This window comes from Opisthorchis viverrini (genome assembly GCF_000715545.1).
Source record: "Opisthorchis viverrini unplaced genomic scaffold opera_v5_22, whole genome shotgun sequence".
Classification (NCBI taxonomy): Eukaryota; Metazoa; Platyhelminthes; class Trematoda; order Opisthorchiida; family Opisthorchiidae; genus Opisthorchis; species Opisthorchis viverrini.
In genome coordinates, this window is record NW_008751678.1 from 1314179 (window position 1) to 1340429 (window position 26251).

The 26251-nt window shown below is 43.7% G+C and overlaps 1 protein-coding gene across 1 annotated transcript in view; it reads left to right on the forward strand.

The window, feature by feature from the left end:
- T265_01967 (hypothetical protein) overlaps nt 1–19452 on the forward strand; it is a gene marked incomplete at both ends in the record, with an annotated part of 99797 nt that extends 80345 nt beyond the window's left edge. Inside the window, 4 exons of the mRNA XM_009166105.1 lie at nt 1322–1756; nt 12251–12496; nt 17554–18054; nt 18406–19452. Of these exons, the coding sequence (XP_009164369.1) occupies nt 1322–1756; nt 12251–12496; nt 17554–18054; nt 18406–18488 (1265 nt within the window). The remainder of the gene's footprint in view (nt 1–1321; nt 1757–12250; nt 12497–17553; nt 18055–18405) is intronic.
- Nucleotides 19453–26251: the final 6799 nt, after the last annotated feature.

The window sequence follows — 26251 nt, forward strand, 5'->3', positions numbered from 1 at the left end:
ATTGTTAGCCAGGCGTAAGAGCGATTGTGACTCTTGCTGGGACCAGCGGGTACCGGAATACTTCACTCGGCCAAGCTTATCTGCATTATGCTGGGTGGGGTGTGCGTGCCGGCGGTGTTGACTCAGGCCAACCTTCGTCGGAAAAAGGTGGGAACAATCAGCGCAGGCCAATTGGGCAACCGCGTTCGTACCAACACTTTCACTGTCGTGAACTCGATGATGGGCTACCAAGCCAGCTTTCGATTTGCAGCACTTGCCACATTCCTCACACGTGAACCCAATGAGTCTCTCCTATGTACTGGTTGGAACTGGTGTGGAGGCGCCAGATGATTCGTAGTATACATTGTCGAAAGTAACCAGCACATTGAAACCAAACGGGGTAGTTAGCCCTGTCTGGAGTTGCTGAACTCTTAGCTCACCCAGACTGACGTCCAGGCTACCCGGTCGGCACCGCGAGGAGGTGGTTCAGCTCGCCGTCACTCTCGATGCTCATCTTGCAGCGTCAGTTGGGTCGAATGGCAAAATCTCGACAACAAAACCTGTTCAAACGAGTTTGAGGTAGATAGATTGAACCACTGGGTCCAACAGCTATCAAGCAGTAGTGTGAAAGATGTCTTATGTAGTTAGTTTTTCGGTCATTTTATCGGAATATCCTCCGGAAACGACCAGAGTACATCCACCATGGGCTGAACCGGTCAAACTACTGCTCGACGCACACCTACAGGAGCTTCATTTTGTGACAGTTTAGGCAATTAGACGTCCAATCCAACTCAACCCTTATCCGTAGGACTGGAGTAACTAAGCCTTAATAACCCCACACTGCTCTAATGGATCCGACCAAACTCTGTGCTGATGTCTTCTAACATATATTGAGGAAATTTATAACCTATAGACAAATAAACATGGACCACAGTGTTCATCGATCTCAATTTTCAGGCCACTACCGAGATTCTGCTTAGATGGTTTCCGCCACTTGTCTGTTTTGAACTCAGGAGTGCATAATAATTTAGAGTCGGGTAACGATATAGCGTTATCGAGTGCACACGACACAGCATGCCATTTCAAAATACTTTACTATTCAGAACGTAAATAATTAAACCAACGGAGTGCACCAAGAATGGTGCCCTTTACAGTAAAAACCGTCCAGGTTAGTCTCAACACATTTCCATAGTCTCAGAGCAACTGTATTCCATAGATGACGTTCCACTAGAAGGGAAACGCAATATAGAGCGAATAGTGGATAGTTACTTCTTATGACGATGCGTGTTTTTACCACGTTTCCAGGATAGTAAGTCAGTCTTGTCTTCCTAACTGTTAACAGACGAAGATGCGGATTATGTAAATGTCCCGGGATCGACAGCCCCTGGGGCCAGACCACGGGAGCAAAAATCCAAGCACAAAACACACGAAAGCAGTGAGCATTCGAACGAACAAAGCTCTTATGACCCTCGTGTGACTGATGGGATGCAAGATCTTCCGCAATCGACGGTTGTAATGAGGCGTAAGGAGAAAGCGGGTGAAAAGTCTCAGTCACGTCCAACCGTCAGTCCACGTAAAACAGGGATATCAATGGCCCAAAAAACACCAACTGCACGTCCGCCACCTCCTCAGGGTTATCGCACAACGCAAGACGATTTCGACGAAGACGATGATGAGGACCTTGAGGATTCGGAGGAAGAGTTGAAACCACCTGCATTACGAAGTATTCCTCAAACTAAGAAGTCCTCCGATTCACTGGTACGCGGAAGTCAACCAGGTAAGGAGCTTCAATTGAACGATTACTTTCACTGTTGTGGGACTTGTTTGATATTCAGGTGGTTGTCTTTTGTGGCCTAGGAGTACGTTACAGTTGATCGATTAATTGAATTCTCCAACTGGTCTATCGCCGAGTTTAGCAGTGAAATTATCAGTATGCTCATGGATGTCGCCTCAATTAGTCAAGAAGAGTGTGTGAACCCGCTGCTAAGCTCAGTGAACAGGTCACTCATCACCCCGTAAGCACACGTAAGCTACAGATTGCCTGTTTCAGAAGGGCTTTATAAGCAGTCGGTAGTTTTTAATGGAGCCTAATTCTTTAATTAAATCACACGAAACTAGGGAAGTTGAGCAGGGTGAAGTAAAGACACTTGAGGGTTATGCATCCTTGTAAGATGTAGACTATGAAATGGCGTTCTAACTACTCACTAAAAATTTACGTTTGCTTTAGTAAGAAACCATCCTGAACATTCAAGAAGGAGAATGTAACCTTGTATGTTTGTTTCATCTGTCACTAAGGGAACCTATTCTACGGTACCGACTTACCGTAGCATTTGATGGAGATTTGACTAATTATCTAAGCTTGATCACCAGCAGGTTTGGAATAAGTTAATAATACATTTTAAGACAAAATATTCCAATTAGAAATGAATTGCTCATCCTTTAAAAACGGTTTGCCTTAGTGGACACAGCAAACGAACTACTTCACCCGCATTCTCTGACAAGAGCACTCTTACCCACGGGGGCAACTGCGTTTTTAACTGTCGCGTCTAACTAACCAGGAAGACAGTTAGGTGCTCAGTCGATCACATCATCAACTCAGAAAAGATGTTTTTCATCGCTTTTAACAAAACAATGTGTTTTGTACCCGGATCGAGTTCCAAAACCCTCTGCTTAGGTTGACTATACAGTATGAGATAAACTGATCAAATGACTGATTCATAGTAGGGAACTATGTTTACCTGATAACGATGAAACCGAATCAGTATTGCCATGATACTTGATATAGTATTCACGCGGTACCATTTAGCCACAAACCCTGTTTCGCACGCATCAGCTAATACTAGCAAACAAGAGTGGTGTGTGTACACGTGTTTGTGTTAAGATATCCGGTGTGATGTCCACTGTTTTCGACCACTTCCCGACAAACTGGTTACGTAATCGGTCTGTAACTTCTGGTGAAACGTGTTTCGGATGGTGCCTGAAGATTTGAACCGAGCATTTTGAAGAAATACGGTTCGAAGTTACGAATTTTACTACGATTAGAGAAACACTTCACAAAGCTGTGACTTTAGGTTGTACGACCATATACGGGGAACACAATGAACGTGTGTGTGTTTGATATCTGGCCGTGTATGCGAGTGCACTTGCACTCTTGAAGTGGTTTATTGAGAGTAAAACAGTTAGCTTCATTCATGAATCTTAATAACCAGTACAGAAAACGGACATTCTTTGGGCAGCGCCATGTTACACGTTTAACCGATCGCGAATGAATGGCACGTGGGATGCAAACGGACGTGTAGTATCAAACTGGCATCCGGGATTAGAATTGGAGCAGTGTGACCAAATGTCCTCTAACGTTGTCCATGAGGATCAGGGTCTTTTTGAACGCACTGGCTAGACTAGATTAGATCTTGAAAAGCTGATACCAGTCAAGCACCCGAAGTGAATGCGTTGTTTGACCAAGCAATGAACATTTTTGGTAGGTGCTCTTCGAAATCAGTTCGAAGAAGTTTGAAGGGATCGAGCGCTGTGGGTTCATGATCCCACAAGGGTTCATGAACACAATGAATAATGTTGTTGAAAAAGTGGTGTGGGTCACTGCCATCGATCAAAACACTGCATCCGCTCCCGATAACTTCAAATCATGTTTGTTCGTTCACCTGCAGCCGTTGAGATTTTGATATTGAAGCAGCTGAATACAGGTCTGCGTCATGTGAAAAAGAAAATATACTGCAACATGCATTCGTTCGTTCAGCTGTCGCACCCTTTCAGCGCCTAACTGCCATACCACCCGAACGTTGCACGAGGGCTGGGATACTGCCAGATTGTCCAAGCCTAGGCAGGGGAAGTCGAGAGGTAGATGCCGGGTTCGAACCACAGACCTTCCGGTCAGTAAATTCGTGCTCTAACCACTTGGGCCATCTCGCCCGCAACATGTATTACATAGGGTGGGTCAGATAGATCGGAGGAAAATTGCTGTGATCGACTACAATCCAGCTTCTTCGATCACCATACATCCAATTCACTGAGGTGACATTAGACGTGCTTTCTGATACGACCTAGTGGTCAAAACTGACTGCATACCTAGTCGGGAATTCCAAACTGGGACGAATGCAAAACACCGTTTATCATTCAAATAACCAATTCAGAATCTCAGCAAGGATTAAGGATGACGTACCTAGCTAGCACCAGATCGGCACGAGCAAGGTCGAGATATGTGCAAAGTGTGCAAAACACACTCATTTGCACACAAATTTGTTTTTGACGGCAGGTCCAACTAAATCTAGCTGATATTATGCAGATATGTGCGGCAAAGTAATATTCTGACAGTGTACGCAGAGAAAACCAACAGGCACATTAGAATGACTAAAAGTGCCGCAATTTCCTCAAGTTGGGTGATTTTTGCTCCCTTTCTTGTCTACTTTATTTGACCACAGCCAGTTCTCTTACTTATTTGCAGTAGTCTGAGGCACAGTGTGTCAAACACACTTCATGTGAAGGAAATAGAGTGGCTATGTTTTTAGGCCCATATACGTGTTTATTCGCGTTCCTCGCAGTCTCCACAATGTTGATATTATTCAGCATCATGTGCAGTTGACTGTTTAGCAAATTTAGATTTAATTTATGCATTTTGTTGAAGAGAACATTACGAAAGCGCTGCATGAATCCTGAAGAATATCAATACTGTATCGGAAACAAGATACTCCATTTGCAGCCTAAAAAATTGCTTACAAGCAAACTGTCGTCCAAAATGGAGATAGGTTTTCACGGCTCCCGAGGCCTTCCCAAACAGAATGAAATCGGCAGTAGGCTGTCTGGAGACCTTTTGAAATCTCCTCGTACCACGTAAATTGAAAAAATAGAAACATGGTAAGATTGGCAAATTATCGACCGTGAGTTGAATAGCAACGTAGTTTAAACGAGTCACAAAACTGACGTACACGACACCTGCATCCATATATAGAGTGGTAGTGTCTGGATATGCAAACAACCTAGTGCACTCTAGGACATCCTGAAACAGCTGTGACGGGAATGAGCGAATCCGCAGCACACGCTTGCGTGTTCATAATAAACCGTCAACCAGTCCTGTCAACGGACTCCTGGAGGCCATAATTACAACTAGGAAGAAGTGGAACCTCCGTGTACTAGACCTTACCTTCTAACGAATTCTCAGTGTTTTGGATGAGACACCTACAATGCTCCTTTCTGAAAACAAGTTCTTCTTATCATAAACTGGTGAGGATTAGTGTTTTCTGAATTCTACGGTTTCACTTCCACCTTAATGACGCAGCTAAGATGGTATAGGACTGTTAAATATCCCGATACGGAACTTTGAGTGACGCGTAGGTTCAACAACCCCGAATATCAAAAGGAAGAATTGGGTTCGTAATTCTACGGTACTATTTACACAAAGGGCAAGCAAATGTGTACAACAAACCTCAATTGTTCACGTTCGTGGGGTCAACACGTTCACAGGTCTGTCACTGACCGGCACAGTGCAATATCAACGTCCGCACACCAAACAACGGCGAGCGGAATGACGGCTCAGTAGCTTGGGTTGCAGTCGTCCCTTCCGACGACGATCTCGTGATTCTCATTGGACGTGCGATCACGCGGAGCCCATGAGAAAACAAGTCAAGGCAGGCCCAGCAAACGAGACATGAACGCACATGGGTAAGTAGGTCAGCAGCGCACATTCACACACAGACACACATGTCAATACACAGGTGTCGGAAATGACGTCCTCTGCGGCAAGGTGAGTGCCGGGCACGAATAAGCAAAACAACTGGAGGTCAAAAGTACATAGGCGGAGTAAGCAAATGAATGGGGGAATTATCATAACGTCAAGTTAGATTCAGCAAGGACTGTGTTGTGGTGATAGGACCAATAAATAGTTGACCAACTGTTGCAGGAGCTGTCTTGTCGAATCGTCTACCCCGGGATTAGGAATGTGCTAGTTAGTCCAAATATTTCCGCGTATCATGCGAACTAGGGAGAAAATTCCTTATGTACGGTCGCTTGGTAGCCAAAAGAATGCCTTGGCCTCCCAGCAATCAAGGCCATTCATGATCTCTGGTTTTCTTGCGCAGACGTCCCTCAGAATGCCACTTTGATTTGATTGTTCAGTATCCCACTGAACAGTTGAAAACGACCGCTTAAAATGCATAGCAGATGTTACCAACGAACCGCTTATTACCGACCTTACTAGGTTTGCCCCAGAGAATCGGGTTCCACACATACTGCACTGCATTAACGTCGGCTATGGACCATGCAGGGTTATACAGTGGTTTGAATCTGTCATCCACGCATCATAAATTGTCTCCAGATCAAACTTAACATAAGAAAGGCGAACCAGCTTTCCATAAGTTTTAAATTCAAAACACCCATATCCTTTTCAATTCAAAGGTCAATGGTACAAGGCTCGCTTACTCATCCTGAATACGCGCCATCTGTGGGCCGACTGAATTTTATAAAAGAAATCAATTGGACGACATATAACAGCAAGGATATTGAAGCAGAACTTTCACTTGTGTGGTGCATAGCTGTCATGAAATTCGAAGGAAGAATGTGGATTGAGATACCGTTAGGTTGCCCACCCCAAGACAGAAGCAGTCGAAACACCAGGATTGGGTTCGAACCACAGGCCTTCCGATCGTTAGTTTCGCACCTTAACTCCTGAGCTATCTCGAGTTCGAGGGAGTATGTTGACACTGACTGACTAATTGGCTCATTTTAATGCGGATCTTGAGCTGATGGTCGAGTTGTCTCTTAGGTATCACATGTACAGAGATCCCTGAAAACTTGTGTGACCGATTTAAGGGAAGGCCGTTTTTAGCGAACTTACTACCATTGTGTCTACAGTCAAAATAAGCATGCTACCGTCATCGGTATTTATTATAAGGACGTTGGTTTTCTGCTACGAAGTACATGATAGACTGCAACATAGACCTGACAATTTCTGGTTAGTTCTTCTGCAATTTCGTGTAACATGGCAACGGAAAGATAAGCTCTTTAAGTGTTGACCCAAAGTGCTTTCAGTTGTCTTCTGTTTGTCACCACCGTGCACTGCGAACTATGCTAAATGGCGGGGAATCACTTCTACTCAACTAATGTAGACATGCCACCGCAAAATTCAGCGGACAGAAGGTTTCTGTGATTCACGGAGTACAATGAGAAACGAAGGTTGTTTCATCTAAGCTACTCATGTATTGCGATTACGAATGGTCCTGAATGTCACCAACATTCTTTGTTGATCGGCTTGTTGAAAGAATAGCCGCGTGCGATCACTGTAGAAAGTGCCCGTCGTCTGTCTGCTTAGCTGTCCAAAACTGGATCGGTTATTGATTATTTGATCCTACATTCCTGTTGCGCTTGTCGGAAATTCTCTCTTTTTCCCTGCAGTCTGACTGCGCGAATCGATCGATAGTATCAATGTTTCAAACTGAAAACTACAAAAGAAAACCTTCGATCTGAAGGTAGAAATAAGAGTTTGAAAGTAGAGAACCGACTCCTTGACGTAGTATGGCAGTTAATATCAGACACTCATTGACCATGACAATTAATAAAAAATAACCGTTCAGGTGCGACAACATGTAGGTGCCTAGCTGCTGTGCCGCTGAAAGGAGGCATGAAGGTTCAGTTACTTCCAGGTTGCCCAAGCCTTGACAAGAGCAGTCGAGGTACAGAGTTTGGGTTCGAGCCACGTACCATCCAGTCAGTAAGTACACACCTAAATCTCATAACTATTTCTGCAGGATGATGATGCCACTCACACGGTGTCGTCAACCGCAAGCTTTTGACAGGAAATACAGACGGACATACATCGGACTACTCAGCATCCAAAATTAGAGAGGAGTGATTGAATGTTTCCCACCTTGCAAGCAATTCACGAAAACTGCAGTCATCTCAGACGCGCTTGAGTTGCTTCACTCACTTAGATTTTGGTGGATGTACGATATTAAGCCTCATTTGTGCAGAGAATCAGAGAGGAAGCCTTATCAACATAAGCCCGCTCACGTAGGGCTCCAGGGTTTCAAGTTATATGGCAACATGTGCCCCATCAGGGCTACCAATTGTCGGCTTATTTGGTGGTGTAGAGCTTTCGTGCATGCGTCACTGATATGAAGTGTTTACGCGGTCAGCACTGGTTAGCAATGGTGAAATGGACCCTGAGGGGCATAACTCAATTTTTTCTTGAACTGCACCATAAGTTCCGAATGACACAGGTGGATAAAACAAAGATAACTGAAGGCCTTACAGCGAAAACCTAATTGTTTTATACCTGAAGACAAATTTGGCAAAGGTGATAATGATATCACCAAGAGGCATAAGTGCTTTAGCAAAGTCCCATCTAGCTCCATACCCAAATCTGTAAAATGCGGCCCAAATGCCTTGCTTCAAGACGGATATCCATGAATCTGTGCTCGCAGGCAATAGACAAACCGACGTCGTGGGTACACATTCACCCAGGTCGTCTCGCACGTGCTTACGTGCATCTTCAGTTCATAACCCAGACCAAGCAATCAGAGCGTAGTCCTAATGATATAGTGATTAAATTACTTCAGCTGTGCCGAGGTTCCACCTTTTACCGATGAAGAGTGTTTGAGCAACCTGATGGCATTATGATCCCCAAAATCAGCCATTGCATGCATTAGAAAGCATACCACTTAGATTGTCTCATTTGGTGATGACATTTCCTACTATAACTGCATTTTGGGGTTATCAATTGAGAAAGCTTAGGAAAGCGTTGTGTGCCATAATGATTTAGATTGTTCATTAACTATGTCCATTAGAGATTGCAATCGTGGTTATATGTTTTGGAACTTTCTCTAAGATCCGTCGACTGTCATTTTGTCATTAAGTAAAGCTTCGCTTTTATTGTTTCTGCGTATGTCACGACTGTAGCACCGGCATTAACCACCCATCATAAATTATTTCGACCGGGCAGGCCTCATATCGACGTCATCCATTCACCACTCAATAACAGAAGCATGCAATATGCTGATTGCGCTTCTCATGTGAATGCGATTTCTTTCAGCCAGCTACCGACCTGATGGCTGTACAAGGAGACCAGCAAATAGTTGCATCGTGCAGCAACGACAGGAGCTGTCCAACATCCATGATAAGGTGAACATCCTGATGACAAGGTAGAAACAAACGTTGAGCCAGCGTAAGCTCCACGGGCGTTCCGGATGCTCTGCATGGGAGCTTCAATTTACTCCCGCTTAATTTACTGTACAACCCGGATAGTTGTTCCGATACGCACACTGAAACGAAATCGCCGTCGGAGGTTTATAAAGCATCATTTTAGTATTGAGCCGATGCAAACGGCTTATAGTATTAGCATGGTATATCTCGTGCAGTTAGCGAGATGTCGCCAGTTTGAGGCTCGACCAGAAATCCTGTTTTTTTTTTCGGTTTGCACTGTATTTTGGGGCTCATATATTCTCCGTCAATTCCACTTGAATGCTATTGTTGTTGAATGTCATCTAACCGACGGTTTCCAGTGGAATTCGGCTGGCCTGCTGACGGGCATTACGCAAGAGAAGTTAGCAAGTTTGACTCTTGAATTAGGAAGCATACAGGCGCACGCAGTTCCGACTTTCCCGAAGATAAATTCGCCATTTCAATGATAATTTTTTTCGGGGGAAAACCTATGATGTTTGGACGCCGACTGTCACATCAAAAGCAACTTTGTTCCATAGCTAACATTAACAGTGGATGAAACTGAGGAGGAACAGGACATACACTACCCGATTCTATGATTTAAAAACTCATCGAGTTCTTAATAAGTTGCAATTTCCGATCAGTTGCGTATATTTCGAACATCGTATTCATTTATGAAGCGGATGAGTGCAATGGTATTACGAATGAGATTCCGTGAATTTCGGCCTAGGGTGTTATCGCCCCGGCGGAACCACGACCACGTTAGCACATTTAAACAATATTACCAGTGTTGATAGTTGAAGCCCATCAGTGTATCCACCATATTGATAGATGAACGGTCTCCGCGACGATGTAGGCTGATGCGGTAAAGTAACAGTGGTGGGCTTGTCCTCCTCTTCTTTGGACAGGTCAGTTGACTGCACCTCCCCATCTGCGTGTCCCTCGGTGTCAGGATGTTCGCTGCAGTTTTGTTTAGCTTAGCATGCACTAACCGTTTCATTTACATAGATGAAACGCGGTGATATCTCACTTAATTGGGTTGATGTTGTGGTCATAAGGAGCGAGTGTCTTGAATGTTAGCCCAGAGCACTTCGTATCAGAAGTTGGGTGCACTTTAGTTCCTAGTGTACCTTATTTTTTGCCTAGTGAAGGAGATAAAACAATGGTAGAAAATTTTTTCCAGAGGTTCCCCAGGGAGGCAATTGCCTATTTCAATTGCTTACTGGGGAAACTACTGCATAGAATGTTCAGAAGTGAATCGCCTCACTTTTCGTTATGTAACACTGTGGAGTTTTTTGTAACGTCTTGAAAAAACCTCGACTCGGGCAGTCAGTTCGCATCCCCACAGACTGATTGCTAGTCTCGGTGAAGTTCAGCTGTCATCCCAAACATGCGAATGCAAGCTCAGTCTAAATTGTGATAAATCAGCTAATCAACTCGGATGACCACAAGCGATCAACAAACCCAATCGAAAAACTGGCACTGACAATGTTTTCTACAAATTAGCCTGACTGTTCATGGCAGTTCATGGAGTAACATGATTTCCAACCGTTTGTTGCCAGACAGCATACATTTGATTAATTGATTAGTCTTTTAAACGATTTATTCTGATATCGCTTGAGCCTTTGACCATCTTGTTGTGGGTGGTTGTGGTTCACATTCGCATCACTCTCTTCTGAGCAGTCTCCCTCCTGTGCTGGCCTAATTATTCTGATGAGTCCACACTAAAGCAGGGACTATCCACCATACTGATGAAAAATAACTAAATTCACCTTCACTGACTGAGTTCACATCAGGTTCTACGTGACACTCCATTATTTTCGTGCTCAAAAACTGCGTGCACCGACCATGTTTCGCACATTTTGACCTGTACACTTGTTCCAAATTTACTTGCATTTCTCGCTATGAGTCCGAAAACAAACCGCGGTTTGTACACGATTGTGAAGGCTTAATTTCAATCCTGACCTTTAACCATGGTCTCACCGCGATGGTCCATCCGGAATATATACCGTTGTTCGTGTCCGTTGGTTGCTAACCCGGATATTTTGGCATTAGCTGCTATCTAATTGGCGGATTCTTGTTTCATTGTAGTAGGATGACGTGAGTAAATTCGCATCTTCACCGTCGCAATATGAGACATTCAAAGGTTTGAGGCACATAAGTCCGTGTTTCGACAACAGGAGTCTTATAGACCGTTAAATGAAACAACGATACTTCAGTGGAACAAAGTAGCCGAGGTAGCAGACGATGCATATGCACGACTGCTGTGTAATTTGGAGTGAACCCTTGTGTGTTTGTGACAGGGATTACAGGCCAAGAAGGAAGTTAAGCCCACATGGTCGTGTATAATCCGAGGTTCATCGGAGTCATGGGAAAAATAGGTCATCTTCGAAAGGTGAATTTGGAACATGTATGCAGGTCAAACAGATTAAAACGACAAAGTTTACGATAAGTGCGTCCGGTTTTGTGGATACCCAACAAATGTGAATTTGTTCAGGTTTCATCCTAACAGTAGATTGATCAAACATCTCTGCTTAAGTCCACCGGTGGGATGCGCATCTGTCATTCTTTCAATCTCTTCATCCTGGGCGGAGGAAACTGTAGCAGCGGGAACCAGTGTACATGTTAAAATTGCCCGAATAGAGTGAATGTGATTAGGTTTTCACTGGCGTCATTATGGTCAGCAATGGGACTGTGGATCAGACGCGAGCTCTGCTTTGTCATGGCTGGAGAAGTCCCGCTAACATTCAGCCTAATAATAAAATAGATACACGACAACACCAGCTTCCAGAACAATGATCAAGACAACTGGACGGATTGTCCAATTGATTAAGTCTTAGGACATAGAAGTATACAGTCAGAACCAATCAACAGCTACCGATAGTTCACAATCGTTTCGGTGTTTATTGAGACAATCCCAGTTTTGCAATCTTACCAATTTCAAACCGAGTTTCTTTGGCGTGAAAAATGACTGCGCGAAATTTTAGCGGGACTGGTCATGTGTCAAAATGTGCGTTTTCGCTAGAAAACTATGGGAAAACTAGGGAAACTATGAGTTTCCCTGTTTCGCAAGTCTGTTCACGCGTGAACAATTTTTTTCTTTCAGAAGCAACACGCGGCGCGCAACTGAGGCGATCCTCGCGCCCGTCTCCCCACGACAGGGTATTCAGTCCTTCATCTACGTCTCCAAGACCATATATACATGGAGGGACTTGGGATCGAGGTTCTCGGGGTGTGCCTCATGGAAGCTACAGGCCAGAGCAATTTCATCCACAGCAGTACGAGTACGAACGTGCCTCGCGCCCCCGTTCGAAGAGGGACACAGCGACAAGTGATCGACAAGGCCTTGCTGGTGAGTCACTATTTTTGTGCGCTTTATCCCTCTGTCTGAAATATTGGTGTCAGCGAATTCCGATTTGCTTATCAGCTCTAAGACAATCGCCTTCTGTTCGTTGTTTAGCTTGTCTGACCGGCCAGTCTAGGTGAAATGGTTGAACTTTCCAGCCGATCTTTGGCCGGTTCAACTGATGCACGTATGTAACGGATGCGATTTTAACGAGCCTTCAATTGAATGCCAGCTGAAACTCCCAGTTAAGGTGTTCTGCAACTGAATGTGTTGTATAAAGGGTATCTCTTTCAGTTGATGCGATATCCAAGATATCACAGTATATTTTCTTGACGGAGGACGAAATACGCTCGATGAGTTTTCAGCTACTGAAGTGTGTTCCGTCAAGAAGATCCACTCCGATATCGTACCGGGCGAAACTTGAGGTAGCCTTGGGACAGTACATTCACTCGAGCAATATCAAACACGAGAGTTTCGGCCGGAATTCAGTGTAAGACGAAAGTAGTGGGCAAATGGTTCTATTTCGTGAATGTGTCCACGTTTGTTTAAGTAACACATGAGGTTGGTGAAAAGTCGGGTGAGCCCGGTGAGCCCGAAGAAGGGCGAAAACCGTAGTAATAGTGGTGTGTTCTATAAATAGAAATTATTCCGTACCATATATTTCTGATGACCGAATGGACGTGTGTGATGCCAATCAAGTACCAACAAGGTCAGTAGCTAATTTTCGATTGAGAACAATCGTACAGCTGTGTCCAACTCCTGGCCGGAAGGTCAGTGATCAGAACCGCGTGATGAGATTTCAGCAATCTCATGAGTTGTGCATCACGTATATGGTATAATTTCTGTTATTGAACGATGGCTAGTGATATATCCTGTCTACATGAGAGCTAATCACACTGCTATTAAGCTGTTTGTGGTCAAACGGTTGTGATGAATTGGTGACTGCGAGGCTATAGGTTCGAAACCCTCTGAGTTTTGTGAGATGCGCACTACTGATGATTCTCAGGTGCAGCACTTTTCGCATTTTCAGCATAGGTTGTCTTCAGTGGCGAGATGAAATCTCAATTGAAAATTATCAGATCTCCTCACAGTACCACAAATTGCTGATTGCTTACGTGTTTTGCGCCTTACTGGTACGTGGTCGACTGATTGAATCAAGGAAGCAAGTCACGAACGAGGTACAAAAACCTCAAACAGTACACCCTAGGGCGTTCAGTATGTCAAAATCCCTTGATTTCAGTCCTTGAACTGGATACTCATAACTTTTTTTGGGTCCTACAGAATGCTGTCGTAACACACGTCCATTGAAAAGTAGAGTTCGACTCACCAGTACGGCTTCGGCTCGTCGACATGCTCCAATGGCTATAAACTAATTCGGTTGCACGCCACACTCGTTCAGAGTTGATTATCCGTAATGCGTCTGGCGCCTGAAAGAGGTTGACATTAGCGATTCTGCACCAGCCAAATCTGCAAAGGAAACATACAGTGGTCTTGATTCCTCGTTGGAATGTCGATGTATTTATGCAACGTAGCAACAATCGCGCGCCTAGCTGTAAAATTTTCAGGGTAACAACTGCTCCAGCCAGCAGCCTGAAGTGAGTTTTGCCGGGTTCTTATTTTGGGCTTGCGATCGATCATGCCATTGGCTTAAGTCGCGTCTTATTCGGTCACAATCAAGCCTAATCCACCTCACCTCTCCGCCAAACAATTCAATGCCTATCGGGGACTTCAGGTTAACAGTAGGGGGGTCGTATGAGTTTCCTCGTCACATTTGAGTTCTGCATAGTGTCATCTCATATTTTGTATCCTATATCGCTGTGTTCCACCTAGACTTCTGTGACGTTCAGTCTTGGCTCCATAAATTTCATCCGGATCGCCAATTACTCCGGCTGCTAATGCTCCATCGAACTTACTCTTCCACAAGTCGTGCCACTCCAAAACCATGCTGTTGTTTTCATCCGAATCTAGGGAAGGAAGTTCACAGTGACAATACCACGTGACCCCACTACGAGCATTTGTTTATTTTAACAGCAGTCGCCAGCCCAGCATTGTGGCCGACCTTGACCATATTAATATGGTCAGGGGCAAGCCAAGAGCACCAAACTGTCAGTTTCGCTCATGACGCAAAGCATTGAGTAGCTGACTGATTGATTGTTCCACCGAGAATGGTGGTAAGGCAAACTGAGCGACGTTGGTCATGGAAACTGCCAGTGGTTTCGAAGCAGCTTCTTCTGTGTTCCTGCCTCGAAAAACGAATTTCTATTGCTGAATCAGGTCATTGATGAACCAGTTTTGAATACTATCTGGAGTAGAGATCGTATACATGTGTTGTGCCATATCCATGCCTGATGCTTGTGAATTGTAATCGATCACGTTCTGATGGTGATCATTTCTATTCTGTTGGACGAATTGTCGGTCTGTAACATAGCCGAACAACTTTTCAACACAACCATTAAGTGAAATTTCTGTTATACAAGACCTTATCAGATAAACGATGTTTGGAGAACGCCTCTGTGAATTAAAAATGTTCACCTACCTTGAACAGATAGAGATCCATTTAGGGTATGCTAGAAACAATGATATGCTTTTCAGGCTGTTTATGAATGCAATGCGTTAAACTGTTGGATAGTTTACCCACCAAACTAGTTCTTGAAAGTTAGTGAACTGTTGATGTTACCGCTTCGAAATCAGATCAATCTTAACAAATCAACTTAGTGTCGAAATACGTTTCGGATTACTGTTTATAATCCCGTGGACGGCACCAGCGATGGGATCAAACCTGAACAGGTTTTCCAGGAATTACGTGCATTTTAAAATAATAGGAACTTGATGCATCTTAATCACCCCCGCTTTTATAGTAGGCATTCGTGAGTTCACGCATTGTTACAGGATTGCCAACACCAGGCAAATAAGTGCTTTAGTTTGAATGTTACTCATAAGGTAGATGAGAACTTTCCGACAAACCGCTACTGGTTTTAACCCTCTTGGGGCTTATCAGCTTAGTTTTTTTTCAATCGAACACTAAGTTATATTTACATCATTTGCAAATCGATTCGGTGAACTTCATCCGATCTATGGAAACCAAACCTGTTTTCACTTATTTCCTCACAAGCTATTCGATCGAACCGTCTTATTTTTGACACCTAGCGTGCTTGAATTTACGATTCGTGTCAAAATAAGACTTTTCTTTTAAAATTTCATCAAACAATGAGGAAAATAAAATTATGTTCCGTGGCACTTTAATCCATCTCATCTTCAAATAAAACACTTCGGTTTAGTCCATCAAGTTTTGTTCAGGAACTATCTAGGTGAAGGTGAAAAACCACTTTGGTGCAAAAACCTAAGTTTTGATGATGTAGGCTGTTGAAGGTCACCGCCAGATGAGTCATAAAGTCAGATGACTCGCAGTATGAGCTATGAATTTGGAACGAGCGCTACGCACTGCGGAAAACGCATTTGACCGTCTGCCTTATCTCACCAGTAGTTGACAATCTTTAAAAAGAAGACAAGAGATCGAATTGATTCCGTACAAATCACCGTGTTTGAAACACTGACCAGAATAAGTGAGTTACAAAATGCTATCATTCTTAATTTCTCCCGTCAGTCGCCGACCGGAGACATCCAGGATTAAGGGTAAAAGGCGTGGTAAAATGAGACAAAGAAATCAAAGGTCACATTCTTTTGAAGGTGGATTTGTGTTGGGTTCAGTTTCAGGGCAGTCGGATAGTTTGAATCAATAATTTATGAGCATAATTTCAGCTTATGTTTTGTTGTCATCACCATTTTGCAGAAGGCTAGCGGGTTCGATTTTCGATCGGCACGGCGTGTACGTCATTAGCCAGGTGGTTTGTTTCTGAGGTTCATTTGTAAGCCTACAAACTTCAGTTCGATCCGGTGGCTAGTAGACTTGAACTTTTGTGTTACAAAATACTAGTTTCTACTACGTTCGGGGATCCCATGAGGAAGGCGCCGATATAGGTATCACAGTAGGTGGACTTCTGAATGGCATCCGAGACAGAATGACCAAACGAACTCTGGTACTGAGTTTGAAATATACTCCCCCGGATTACGGATGTGATGTATAATAATTGAATCGACAAGTGGAGTTTAGAGTGGACTGTAGTTTTGTTTATTGGTCTTCAAAGTGTGATCGCCATTGAGTTGTAGGCGGATTACAATCTCTTTCTCTTTGGCGACCAGAGTGGAGAGAGGGTTCGGCTGCCCATGTAATAGTTGTTTCAAAATACCTATTCACCACTCCATGGTTGATCGGTTGCATAAGTAACCCCATCACTGCAAAGTGGAGTGTTGACTAATGTTCGCCACAGCGACAATGCTGAAGTGAAGATACTTATCGCTTTATGTGACATTTCGAGGAAAAGTACGTTGCGATCTCTGGAAATTCCGGCTATTTTTCGTCTACGACTGATGTAATTGATTTGAACTGTCAGCATCTTGCAGTTCGTGCTTCTGACTGTTCTACTGTTCTAATGAAAAAAAAACACTAATGACGTCGGATTGCGCGAACAGTTTTGTCACAAACGAGGCCTCAAAGGTCCTACAGATATCCAGTTATGTTATCCGAAAGGAAGATTGCAACCAGCGTTCATGTTGTCTGTAGGTGAGCACCGAAATGGTGCTGTCCACGAAAGAATTCAAAACAAACGAAGAGTTGTGTTCGGTCGGGACAGTCAATTTTTCTTTTGATGGACTGCTGTTGAAGTAAGTCCCAGTAGATCACACCCTGCTTATCTCATCAAAATGGGAACCTTGGTGGGACATCTACTGCCACGTTTTTTGTACCAGTTAGTTCTTAGTTGACTCACCTCCTCATGAGGAACGGTCCTCATTGGTCTCCTCAGTCCGGTGTTATAACGAGAGAAATGAACTCATTGCTTTTGGTCCATCCCATTCATGAAGTAATGAAGTATTTCTAACTTACTGGATCTGAGTCAAGGTTTCATATGTTTATTCAGTTGATAAGACAAGATAGTTTCCAGTGACGATCTGTCACACCATCTCTTATCGTTGTCAAATATTCTTTCCCAAATTATCTGAATAAGGTTCGAAACACAGTATGATCATCAGTACCAAAAGGCGTACACTAAGTGGTGTGACTGGCATGAATCCTAACCGTGTCCGCTCGAGCTCCATGAACGCTATCTGGTTCGGTGATCATCCGGTCCCAACTTCGTCTGGCGCAGTATCCCCGACAGCCCCGCTTCGGCTATCGACGATTCAGCTGCAAGCCCAAGCCGAACTAGAGCGGCGTCATCGTTCGTCTTCAAGAACACATAGTTTAGATAGGCGTTCTACGTACAGTGTGGGTGGCACAGAGAGTCGGCTATCCAGAGGAGAAGTCGAAGGATACGAAGGCATCGGTTACGGATATGACACACGTGGTCGGCTGATACACGGCGGCGCTAATTTACACGAACGTGCTGCAAGCCGTAGACGGCGTCTCCGTGATGGACATGAAAGCTTATCTCGAGTATGGATACCACGGAGTGATGGTGGATCGCCCACTCGGCATACGAACGAACCTCTGCCAAGCGAAGCATCACGTAAGTGCTGAAGGTGTTTTATACAATAGCAAAATTAGTAGTCTCTGTAACATCCGGAAGTTATTCCATTATACTAAATGAAAGTAGTTGAATTTAAAAGTCCATGGAAGAAGTGAATACAGTTAGCTCAGTAATAAGACATTGCAAACCACCGTGGATGGCCATTTTTTTAAAATCACTGCATATTAATCCACCTGAAGTGAAGAAACCTCCGGAAGGGAACATTTAGGCATCTCCCGACAAGAGACCCTTCTTTCGGGAACATTTTACATTGTCACTTCTCAAAATGAGAAGTCTGTCTTGGGAGATCACTTTATTTTTCTGTATTTGTCTGTTTCCATTTGTTTACAGGGCTGAACCACCACAAATCAAATTTGGACGAATCGGCGGTTGCCTTTGCTTTACGTGATTTCACTTCTCCTGGCGTTCGGTGAGCGTGCATTGCCGTCTTTATGCTATGTATTATTGTCCCTAGTCAAATAATCCCGGAGGTTAGCCTAATTGAGACACCGTGCCGTTTGTTGCTTCGGACAACCAAAGTCGTTTTATCTCGACCCTTATCGATTAACTCCACATTTCAACCAAGTTTGGTCGTGTCCGTGTTCAATCAAATTGACCCAACATCTTATGAACTACGACGCACACGCAACCTAAATTACGCCCACATTTTCCTATCGGTTTTCTCTTCTATTCTAGTCTTTACTTTGTTTTTTTTCTTGGTTTGCTTCCCTTTCCAACTCCAGGGATGTTTTATGAGGGACTCGGAATGAGATACACTCAACTTGCTGTCCACCTACTTCGCTCGGCTATTTATAAGACACAGCTGACTTTCACTTACACCTGTTGATCACTATTTTGTTATAGCCTATTGATTATCTCTACAACATTTCCCTTCTTTTCTTTATATCTGATTGTCATGATGTGACGGAATTGTTTGCTTTGTTTGTGGTGGGAACACATCCTTCAGCCTTTCCCCGCACGGAGAAACTTTTGCATTCTTGATTTGCATTCTTGATTTTCTATAAACAATGGCCCCTGTTGTTGTCGTTCTCCATGACATACACCTGAATTGGGTGTGTCATTCAACTGTGAATTCGGTCGGAATGTGTTGAGAACTTATGTGCGACGGATTTCGATCAACGTATATTGGTTTATGTTGCCTGGAATTAGCTGAAGCAAACCTGGCCATTCGAAGAAGAACACTGGGATAATGGGAATGATCGAAAGTGTGGGAACAGCAACGACAACAATAACAGGCGTCAACACGTTGAAGTCGGTTGTAGGTTTTGGGACTGAATACAGACAGAGAAAGCTTCAGTCTGGTCCCTACTGCCAGTGAACAGAAGTACACGCTACGTTTCGCAAAACGCTTAAGTGACTTTTCTGCCACCCGTTAGCAGATCCAATGGACTCAACCTTCGTTTTCGAGAACACGTATTGGTAGCGCGGACTGACATTAAACTCGATTCAGGTGAAAGGTGGGGGTCCCTTGTCGAATCAACCAACCAGCAGCGTTTTTGTCACCCGATTACGAGACGTTCAGATGTTCTGATCCTCATTCTTTCATCAATGCACATCAAGTAGGCGCACAGATCATTTTTACGACGCTTTGGTTACCTGTTCATACTATTTACCCGGGATGGCCACTCGTCACATTTACACCATTGATTATTTGTATCATTTATTTGTTAGCAGTCGATGAATTTGTCAGGCTAATCAACTATTAGCGTTTAATTGAATCCTGTTTAGTAACACAATATATTATTTAATCGAGAAGACAGGAACACGTGAATGAAACTTAAACCCATAAGTCCTCTACCCGCTTGTTTGCCATTGATTTAAGCCCAGTGGTGCAGGTACGTGTTGGATTGAATTTTACACTAAGTTGCCGCACAAGCATCATAAGTATTCTTTCATATTACCTCCACAATGAGCCAGACGGCGATGTTATCCAGGTTCGGATATTCCTGCGCAGAAAATCAAGCATTCAGATCGTTCCTATAACAGTCCACTTGTTTGCAACAGTAAGACTGTACCTGAAGCTACGGCGTTGCTCAGTAGCCTCCTGAGATTTGGAGCTGTACGTCCCCTCGATTCATTTACTTTCATTCGTGTACAGCATCAGGATGGAATGTGCGGATAATGAGTTTGATACATCACTTGGGTCCTAAAATGACAGTATGATAATTATATGACAATAATATGATGATAAATAACGACGAAATTTGCTGTGAGAGTGACATCAGACATGGTCAACAGTTGTGTTACCAAGGCTCAGCTCAAATTAGGAAGCACTAGTTGCAGTCTGAGGTTTTCTCTCATCAAGTTCCCAGACTGAAGCAGGAGTGGTCTCAGTTAAATTCAGAAAAAATGGGCTCAAACGATAATGTATGAAGTAAAATCCACATAATATGTACGAATTCATTCACGCTATATCACCACAGTGGCTTGTCGAATGACCTAACAAGGGGACAGGTGGAGAATAAGATAGCTATGAAGGTGAACTAAGCAATCATATTCAAGTTGACTTCTGACTTACGAGTGAATGCTACTCGCGAAACAATCAATGAGTCAACTGGAAACCCCTGATCCTCAGGGGTTGGAAAACCAAAATGAGTCATTTTAAGGAGCTTGAAGGCGACTGGACGCGCCATGGTGAACAGTTTGTGAAAAGTTTCGTGGGATTCCGGTTTACCGATTCGATTTATCGATCGTCCAAGTCTCTGGCTTCCTTTGATTGTTGTTTGACTTGTCGTAGTCAGGTAGGCGATTACGTTCTTCTACATCATACGGTCGGATAACCTGACTTTGCCAGACCAACCGAAGGTAATTTTTGGTTTGAAGGTGGCCATCATATAGGTTAGTTGCGCGTTCTGACAGTTTCTAAAACCTCAGCTGAAGATGCAACTACAAGCAAGGCGATTTGGTTTTGCTTTTCATGCTTCTGAGACACACGAAATATGGGTCCATAGTGGTAGCAACCTCCATGAATACAATATCAGACCGACTACAATATCGTGTAAATACAACTCGGTACCATGATGAAGGCTAAGTTCGAATGTAGACATCCTTCTATATGGAGCGTTACGCGTTTATGTTGAGCCACTGGGAATAGGTTTTATGGAGAATGTGGTGTGACTGTGGTCGAGTTTGACCTTTTTCGGCAGGACTCATTACTGCTGCTGGTAAGAAAACCACCTACTATCTGAATACAGTAGTAGCCCCAATGCAGTTCAATTCCTAGCATCTTTCTCTAATGAGTATAATTTCCAAAGTTTTCCTTATACATTGGTGTTCTATCTTCAGTCATTGAAACCACAGAGATCATACAGCTCACATTCATTCGGCATAGCATCGTTGGTGAACTGTTGGTTAGGATCAGGAAATGGACAGTTCCACGTGTGCAGTCACTTGGGTAGTGTTGAATGAGATTACAGGGGTAAGGAATTGATCACTGTGCTATAGGGTGTTGAGGAGATGAAGGTAAGGACAAATGGCGGAGTTAGTTTGTCGGACTTCCGATGGTTTAGCTGTTTACGGAAGATAGATATTGGCGCAAGCCGAAGTGACATGGAGAACTGGGTTCGCTGGGGTGAAACTTTAATGAGCAGCTAAAATGGATGCAATTCAGTGACTCGCACAGTTTGTTCAATAAACAAACTGTCACGGTCACTCGCGCCTTAACCTTAAGTTAGCTGATATTACTATTTGTCATCTTATGCGGAGATGGCTGGTTGGTGCGCGGACTTACTGGCCGGAAGGTCCGCTGTTTGAACCGAATCCCGAACGCTCGACTGTTCCTTTCTAGGCTTGTGGAAATTTACAGTATCTCAGTCCCCGTGCTTTCTTCGGGTAGCTAGACATCAAAGAGTTGTTACAGCTGAACGATTTTTCCTCCAAAAACAAGACCAGCTACCCTCATTAGCGGTGGTGACATAAGCTAAGCCCAGTTGCTGCGCCTTTGCACAGCGTTGTAATTGGACCTTCGCCCAAAACTAGTGTTTTGGGCGATAGACTGTTGCTTGGGGATCGGATGAAAACGTTTGGGCGTATGATTATGTACAATCTGCTACTCTATTGGTGCAACATTGGCCCATCTAGGACTGCACTTTCAAGGTACAGTTTGCGTGAAGAGCACAAATGAGGAGTTCTTGGATTAGCCATTGAGGCGACATGTGCCAGGAGACGTGACTACTTGAGAGCAGCCAAGTGTTTCCTAACTTTCCGCGGTCATTGTAGAGGGGCTGAAAGCGTGTGAGTCATAAATTTGAGGATGTTGATTGCAGAGACAGAAAGTAGTTGCCTCTGTATGGCAACACAATCTGTTTCGTCCTTTTTTGGACTCGTGAGGGTCAAGTTGGGAAAACACTTCGTAATACACATCTACACATAAAAGTAGCTGGTGGCCACGTAGCGCTAAAAATTGTTCATCAAAGTGGAATGTGGACGATTATTCCAGACATCTGGTGGATCTCAAACAGTGCGAAACGCGTACTGGACTGATTTCCAGGACCAACTGCCTTATACGCGATGATTGCAGTCATCCGACAAACTGTAGTAAAATACCAGGTTCCCACTTTTCTGCCAGAATTGAAGGGGATGAAAAAAGATGAATCAGACGGGGGCGTCGTGGCCTATTTGGATGCCAGTAAACCCTGAGGCTTAAGCAGTAGCAGATTGACTGAGCCTATCAGGACTTGGGGATAAGTTGGTGTAAGCAGGAAAACGCCTTTGAACGGGTTGTCTGTGTTCCACCATCTCGAGGGAATTTCATTACAATTCCATTCAAACTGGCTAAAACAGAAGACTTGACTTTAGGTTATCAGTGATGGATAGGTGTATTAGGGACAAACCTGGGACAGTTTGAAACTTATGCAGGGTTTCACAGTTTGGTTGAGTGCACACGGTTTTGCCACCTACTAATCCCAGTCATGATGTGAATGCAAAGTGAGTTTCCATCACATTACGACGGTGTGACAGCTGGCACATCGGTTGTCAGCCGCTTCGCCGAAGTGTTGGTTGGCCCAAACGTAATGTGGAAAATGCCAGTCTGCGCTGCAAAATATGTAGGTTCTAGATACCTTTGCGGCTAGCAAGCGATCGATTTCAGAAGCATTATGTTCTTTTTTAATGAAACCTTTCACTAGCTTCTAGAGAACAGAGGATGTGAAGATATCCCCATCCTGCGTGAAGAAAACATGCATTCAAAAGAGCTGCACAGGGATTTGACTCGGGTACAGAACATCCTCACTTAGTACGGTGAAGAAAACCACACAAGAGTAGGATTGGACCGAAGTCACGGGAAGCGTCAGCTGGTAATCACACCTTCGCTTGTCAAAACGACCCACTCGGTATTGATATCACGGAGGAGGGCTATGGAGGGCAAGCTGTCCAAATAATTATGCACCGGCGGTGGTCAGGAAGGAGTACTGACAAACAAAACTATTTAAAAGTATCATTTGTGAAGACAACAACTGAACACTGCACCTGCGTTTTTCACTTTCCGTATATATCCTAAAGGAATAACTCTGTCGAATAATTTTTCCCTCATTGTTCGAATCTTATATAGCAATTGTATTGGCTGACAACCGTGAGTGGTCTCCCGTTTCCTAGTGAAAGTTGCCCAATATAAACGATGGAATAGTCAGATATTCCCCAGTCTAATCACCCGGAAGGATGCACCATCTTCTGAAATGGCACTTAAATCAGCACTGTTCTTTATCTCTGCCTGCTTTGATGAGAGTATCAGTGGAACCAGAGTGGCGCCGATTGCCGCTGTTAAACCGTATTGATGCCCGGTTTGGAGTATAGTGACTGGAAACCATGAGAACGTTTCCCGGCTAGGCACGCCAATCACAAAAATGAAGTCTATTGTGGAAAAAATCGTCTGCGGTACGCACCATTTTTGTAAGTAGTATCTAATTAGCCCGACCATTTCCAGCAATAGCACTCAGAATTACATGGTATCTATTCACATTCGGTACTTTCACAATGCTCATGGCAGAATTTTTGGAAATCCATGCCATAGGCAGTTGCAACCTTGTGTGATGAAAGTTCACAGGGTAATCGATCTTTTAGGATGTAAAATGCCAAATCAAAAGAAGAAGGATACTTGATTGATATCTATAATCATTCTGAGATACCAGAGGTTATCGCGATTTGACGTCGTCAGCTGCGATGAAGTCTGGTCTTATTCGTTCGGACGAACTACCACGTTTTTGCGCGGAGGTAGACAGAAAGTGATAGACTTCGCCGCTTTCACCCCTAAGGTGTATTTCAGCAGAAAACGTTGACTAACCTTTCTTGCCTTGATGTTGTGTTCAGTCCCAAGATGAAATGATATAGGTTGTCTCAAATCATTTCTCTTCACTGTTAATGTTTGCTTGAATTGATCACTAATAGCTTCACTTGTCACGGGTCAGGTGGCAGGTGCAGCTAAGGTCTTAGTTCATGCAGAATACAAAGACGGCTTCCAGTTCGACCTGATGTGAATGACTTATTGAATTGTGTCTGTCGCTGAGTTTTCGTGAATAAAGGCTCCATTTAGACAGCGGTAGTGAACTGAACTTTGTTTAGAAAGACAACGATCAATGAAGTAATCAATATGCCTAAGACATGACCTTTGTTGTAGTGGAGATTATTGACAGATGTCTGCATGACATTCAAGGGCGGCCTGTACAATAGAGCAGGGAATATGATAGAAGCATTTTACAGAGTAAATAGGCAAAGGCAATCGATATTAACCGCATTGCAAAGCTAATTTATCGGAGGACTGTAGCCTACCTAACCAACGTGCTTCATCATAGTACGAACATAGCGCTGCTGCCATAGAGGACAACCTTTCGAGATGTCTTGTCTACCACTTGGAATCTTTCGCACATATACCGAACTAAGCTGCAGTTGAAGTGAGAACTAGCCTTGAAACTTAGGGTAATCAATTTCGTGTTCTGAATGCTTCACGCTTATCAGTTTTGCCTAGCCGATTGTCTAGTTCTTTAGTTAACTGCATTTGTGAGGATGAAGCTCGCTAGCTTTGTTCATTATCATCAGACGTCGATTTTTATTCTTCCGATCGGGGTTCTAACTTTTTTGTGGTGCAGAGAAAAGTAGTCATTTTTGTGAAAAGTAAGCTTGGGACAAGCGCAGTAATCTGTTGGTCGAATTCACAGACGAATAACGGATCTAAGTAAATCTCATCACCATTCAGACCATACTTTGCGAGAAATCAACTTAATCACGGAGTACTTTACCTGTTTTGCACTCATTTTGAAGGAAAACTTTTAGGTAAAGCACGAATTACTGATGAGTTCGAATAAGACTGAAGCTTATTCCCATTCATTAAATGGCGCGATAATCGGGTACTGATCGTGAGGAGGTTGAGCCTTTCGAAGACTTTTCAAGATGGCATTCATTTGAACTTTGTCTGGTGTTTCACGCAGTTTGGTGACATACAATCACGTTTCTATCCCAGCTGAAACCTTCGAAGTGTTATATTAGAATGAGAGCCAGTGGTGGGTAGATAACTCCATATGCATCGAATGGATAGAGCACCAGGAAAGTGATCCCTTTCGTACTATCCGCAGCACTTTTTCCTTTCTCCTGGGAGATCCTAAGAAATTCCCTTATCTTCGGAAACCTGAGGAGAAGGCTCATTTGAATTTATAATTTGTGTTCAGTACATATTCATTGAAGCAACGGGAAATGTATGAAAAAGGTAGACGTTTGTATCAGCAGTTCGCTTATCTTACGGATGGAACAGCTGGAGGAGAGAAGCGGTCCTAGTTAATCATTAAACTGGAGGTTACGTGCTTTTAGCTACCACTGATCCGATTGATTTTGGTTCCGGAACCATCTAGGATGCATGGTTGCGCTGAATCGCGACTTGTGCAGACGTGGCAGCTGGTCACCACGTGTAGGTAACGTATATTCGAGACAGCCAATTAGTCCTATCTCAGGTGATCGTTTAGAGAGCAAACAAGTAGGTTTCTCGAGACAGCTAGTTAGATGCAAATAATACCCGGTCATGGATCACATTTGGTCTTTCCACCGCAGAACTACTTTCAACTCAAGATTATATCGTTATGTGAAGTAGGACGATGAGAAACAATGTGTAGCCTCCTACATTGTCCATATTATCACGGACCACTCGAGCAGCACTCGCATAACCTCAGATAATGCTGAGTTGATCTTATGGGTT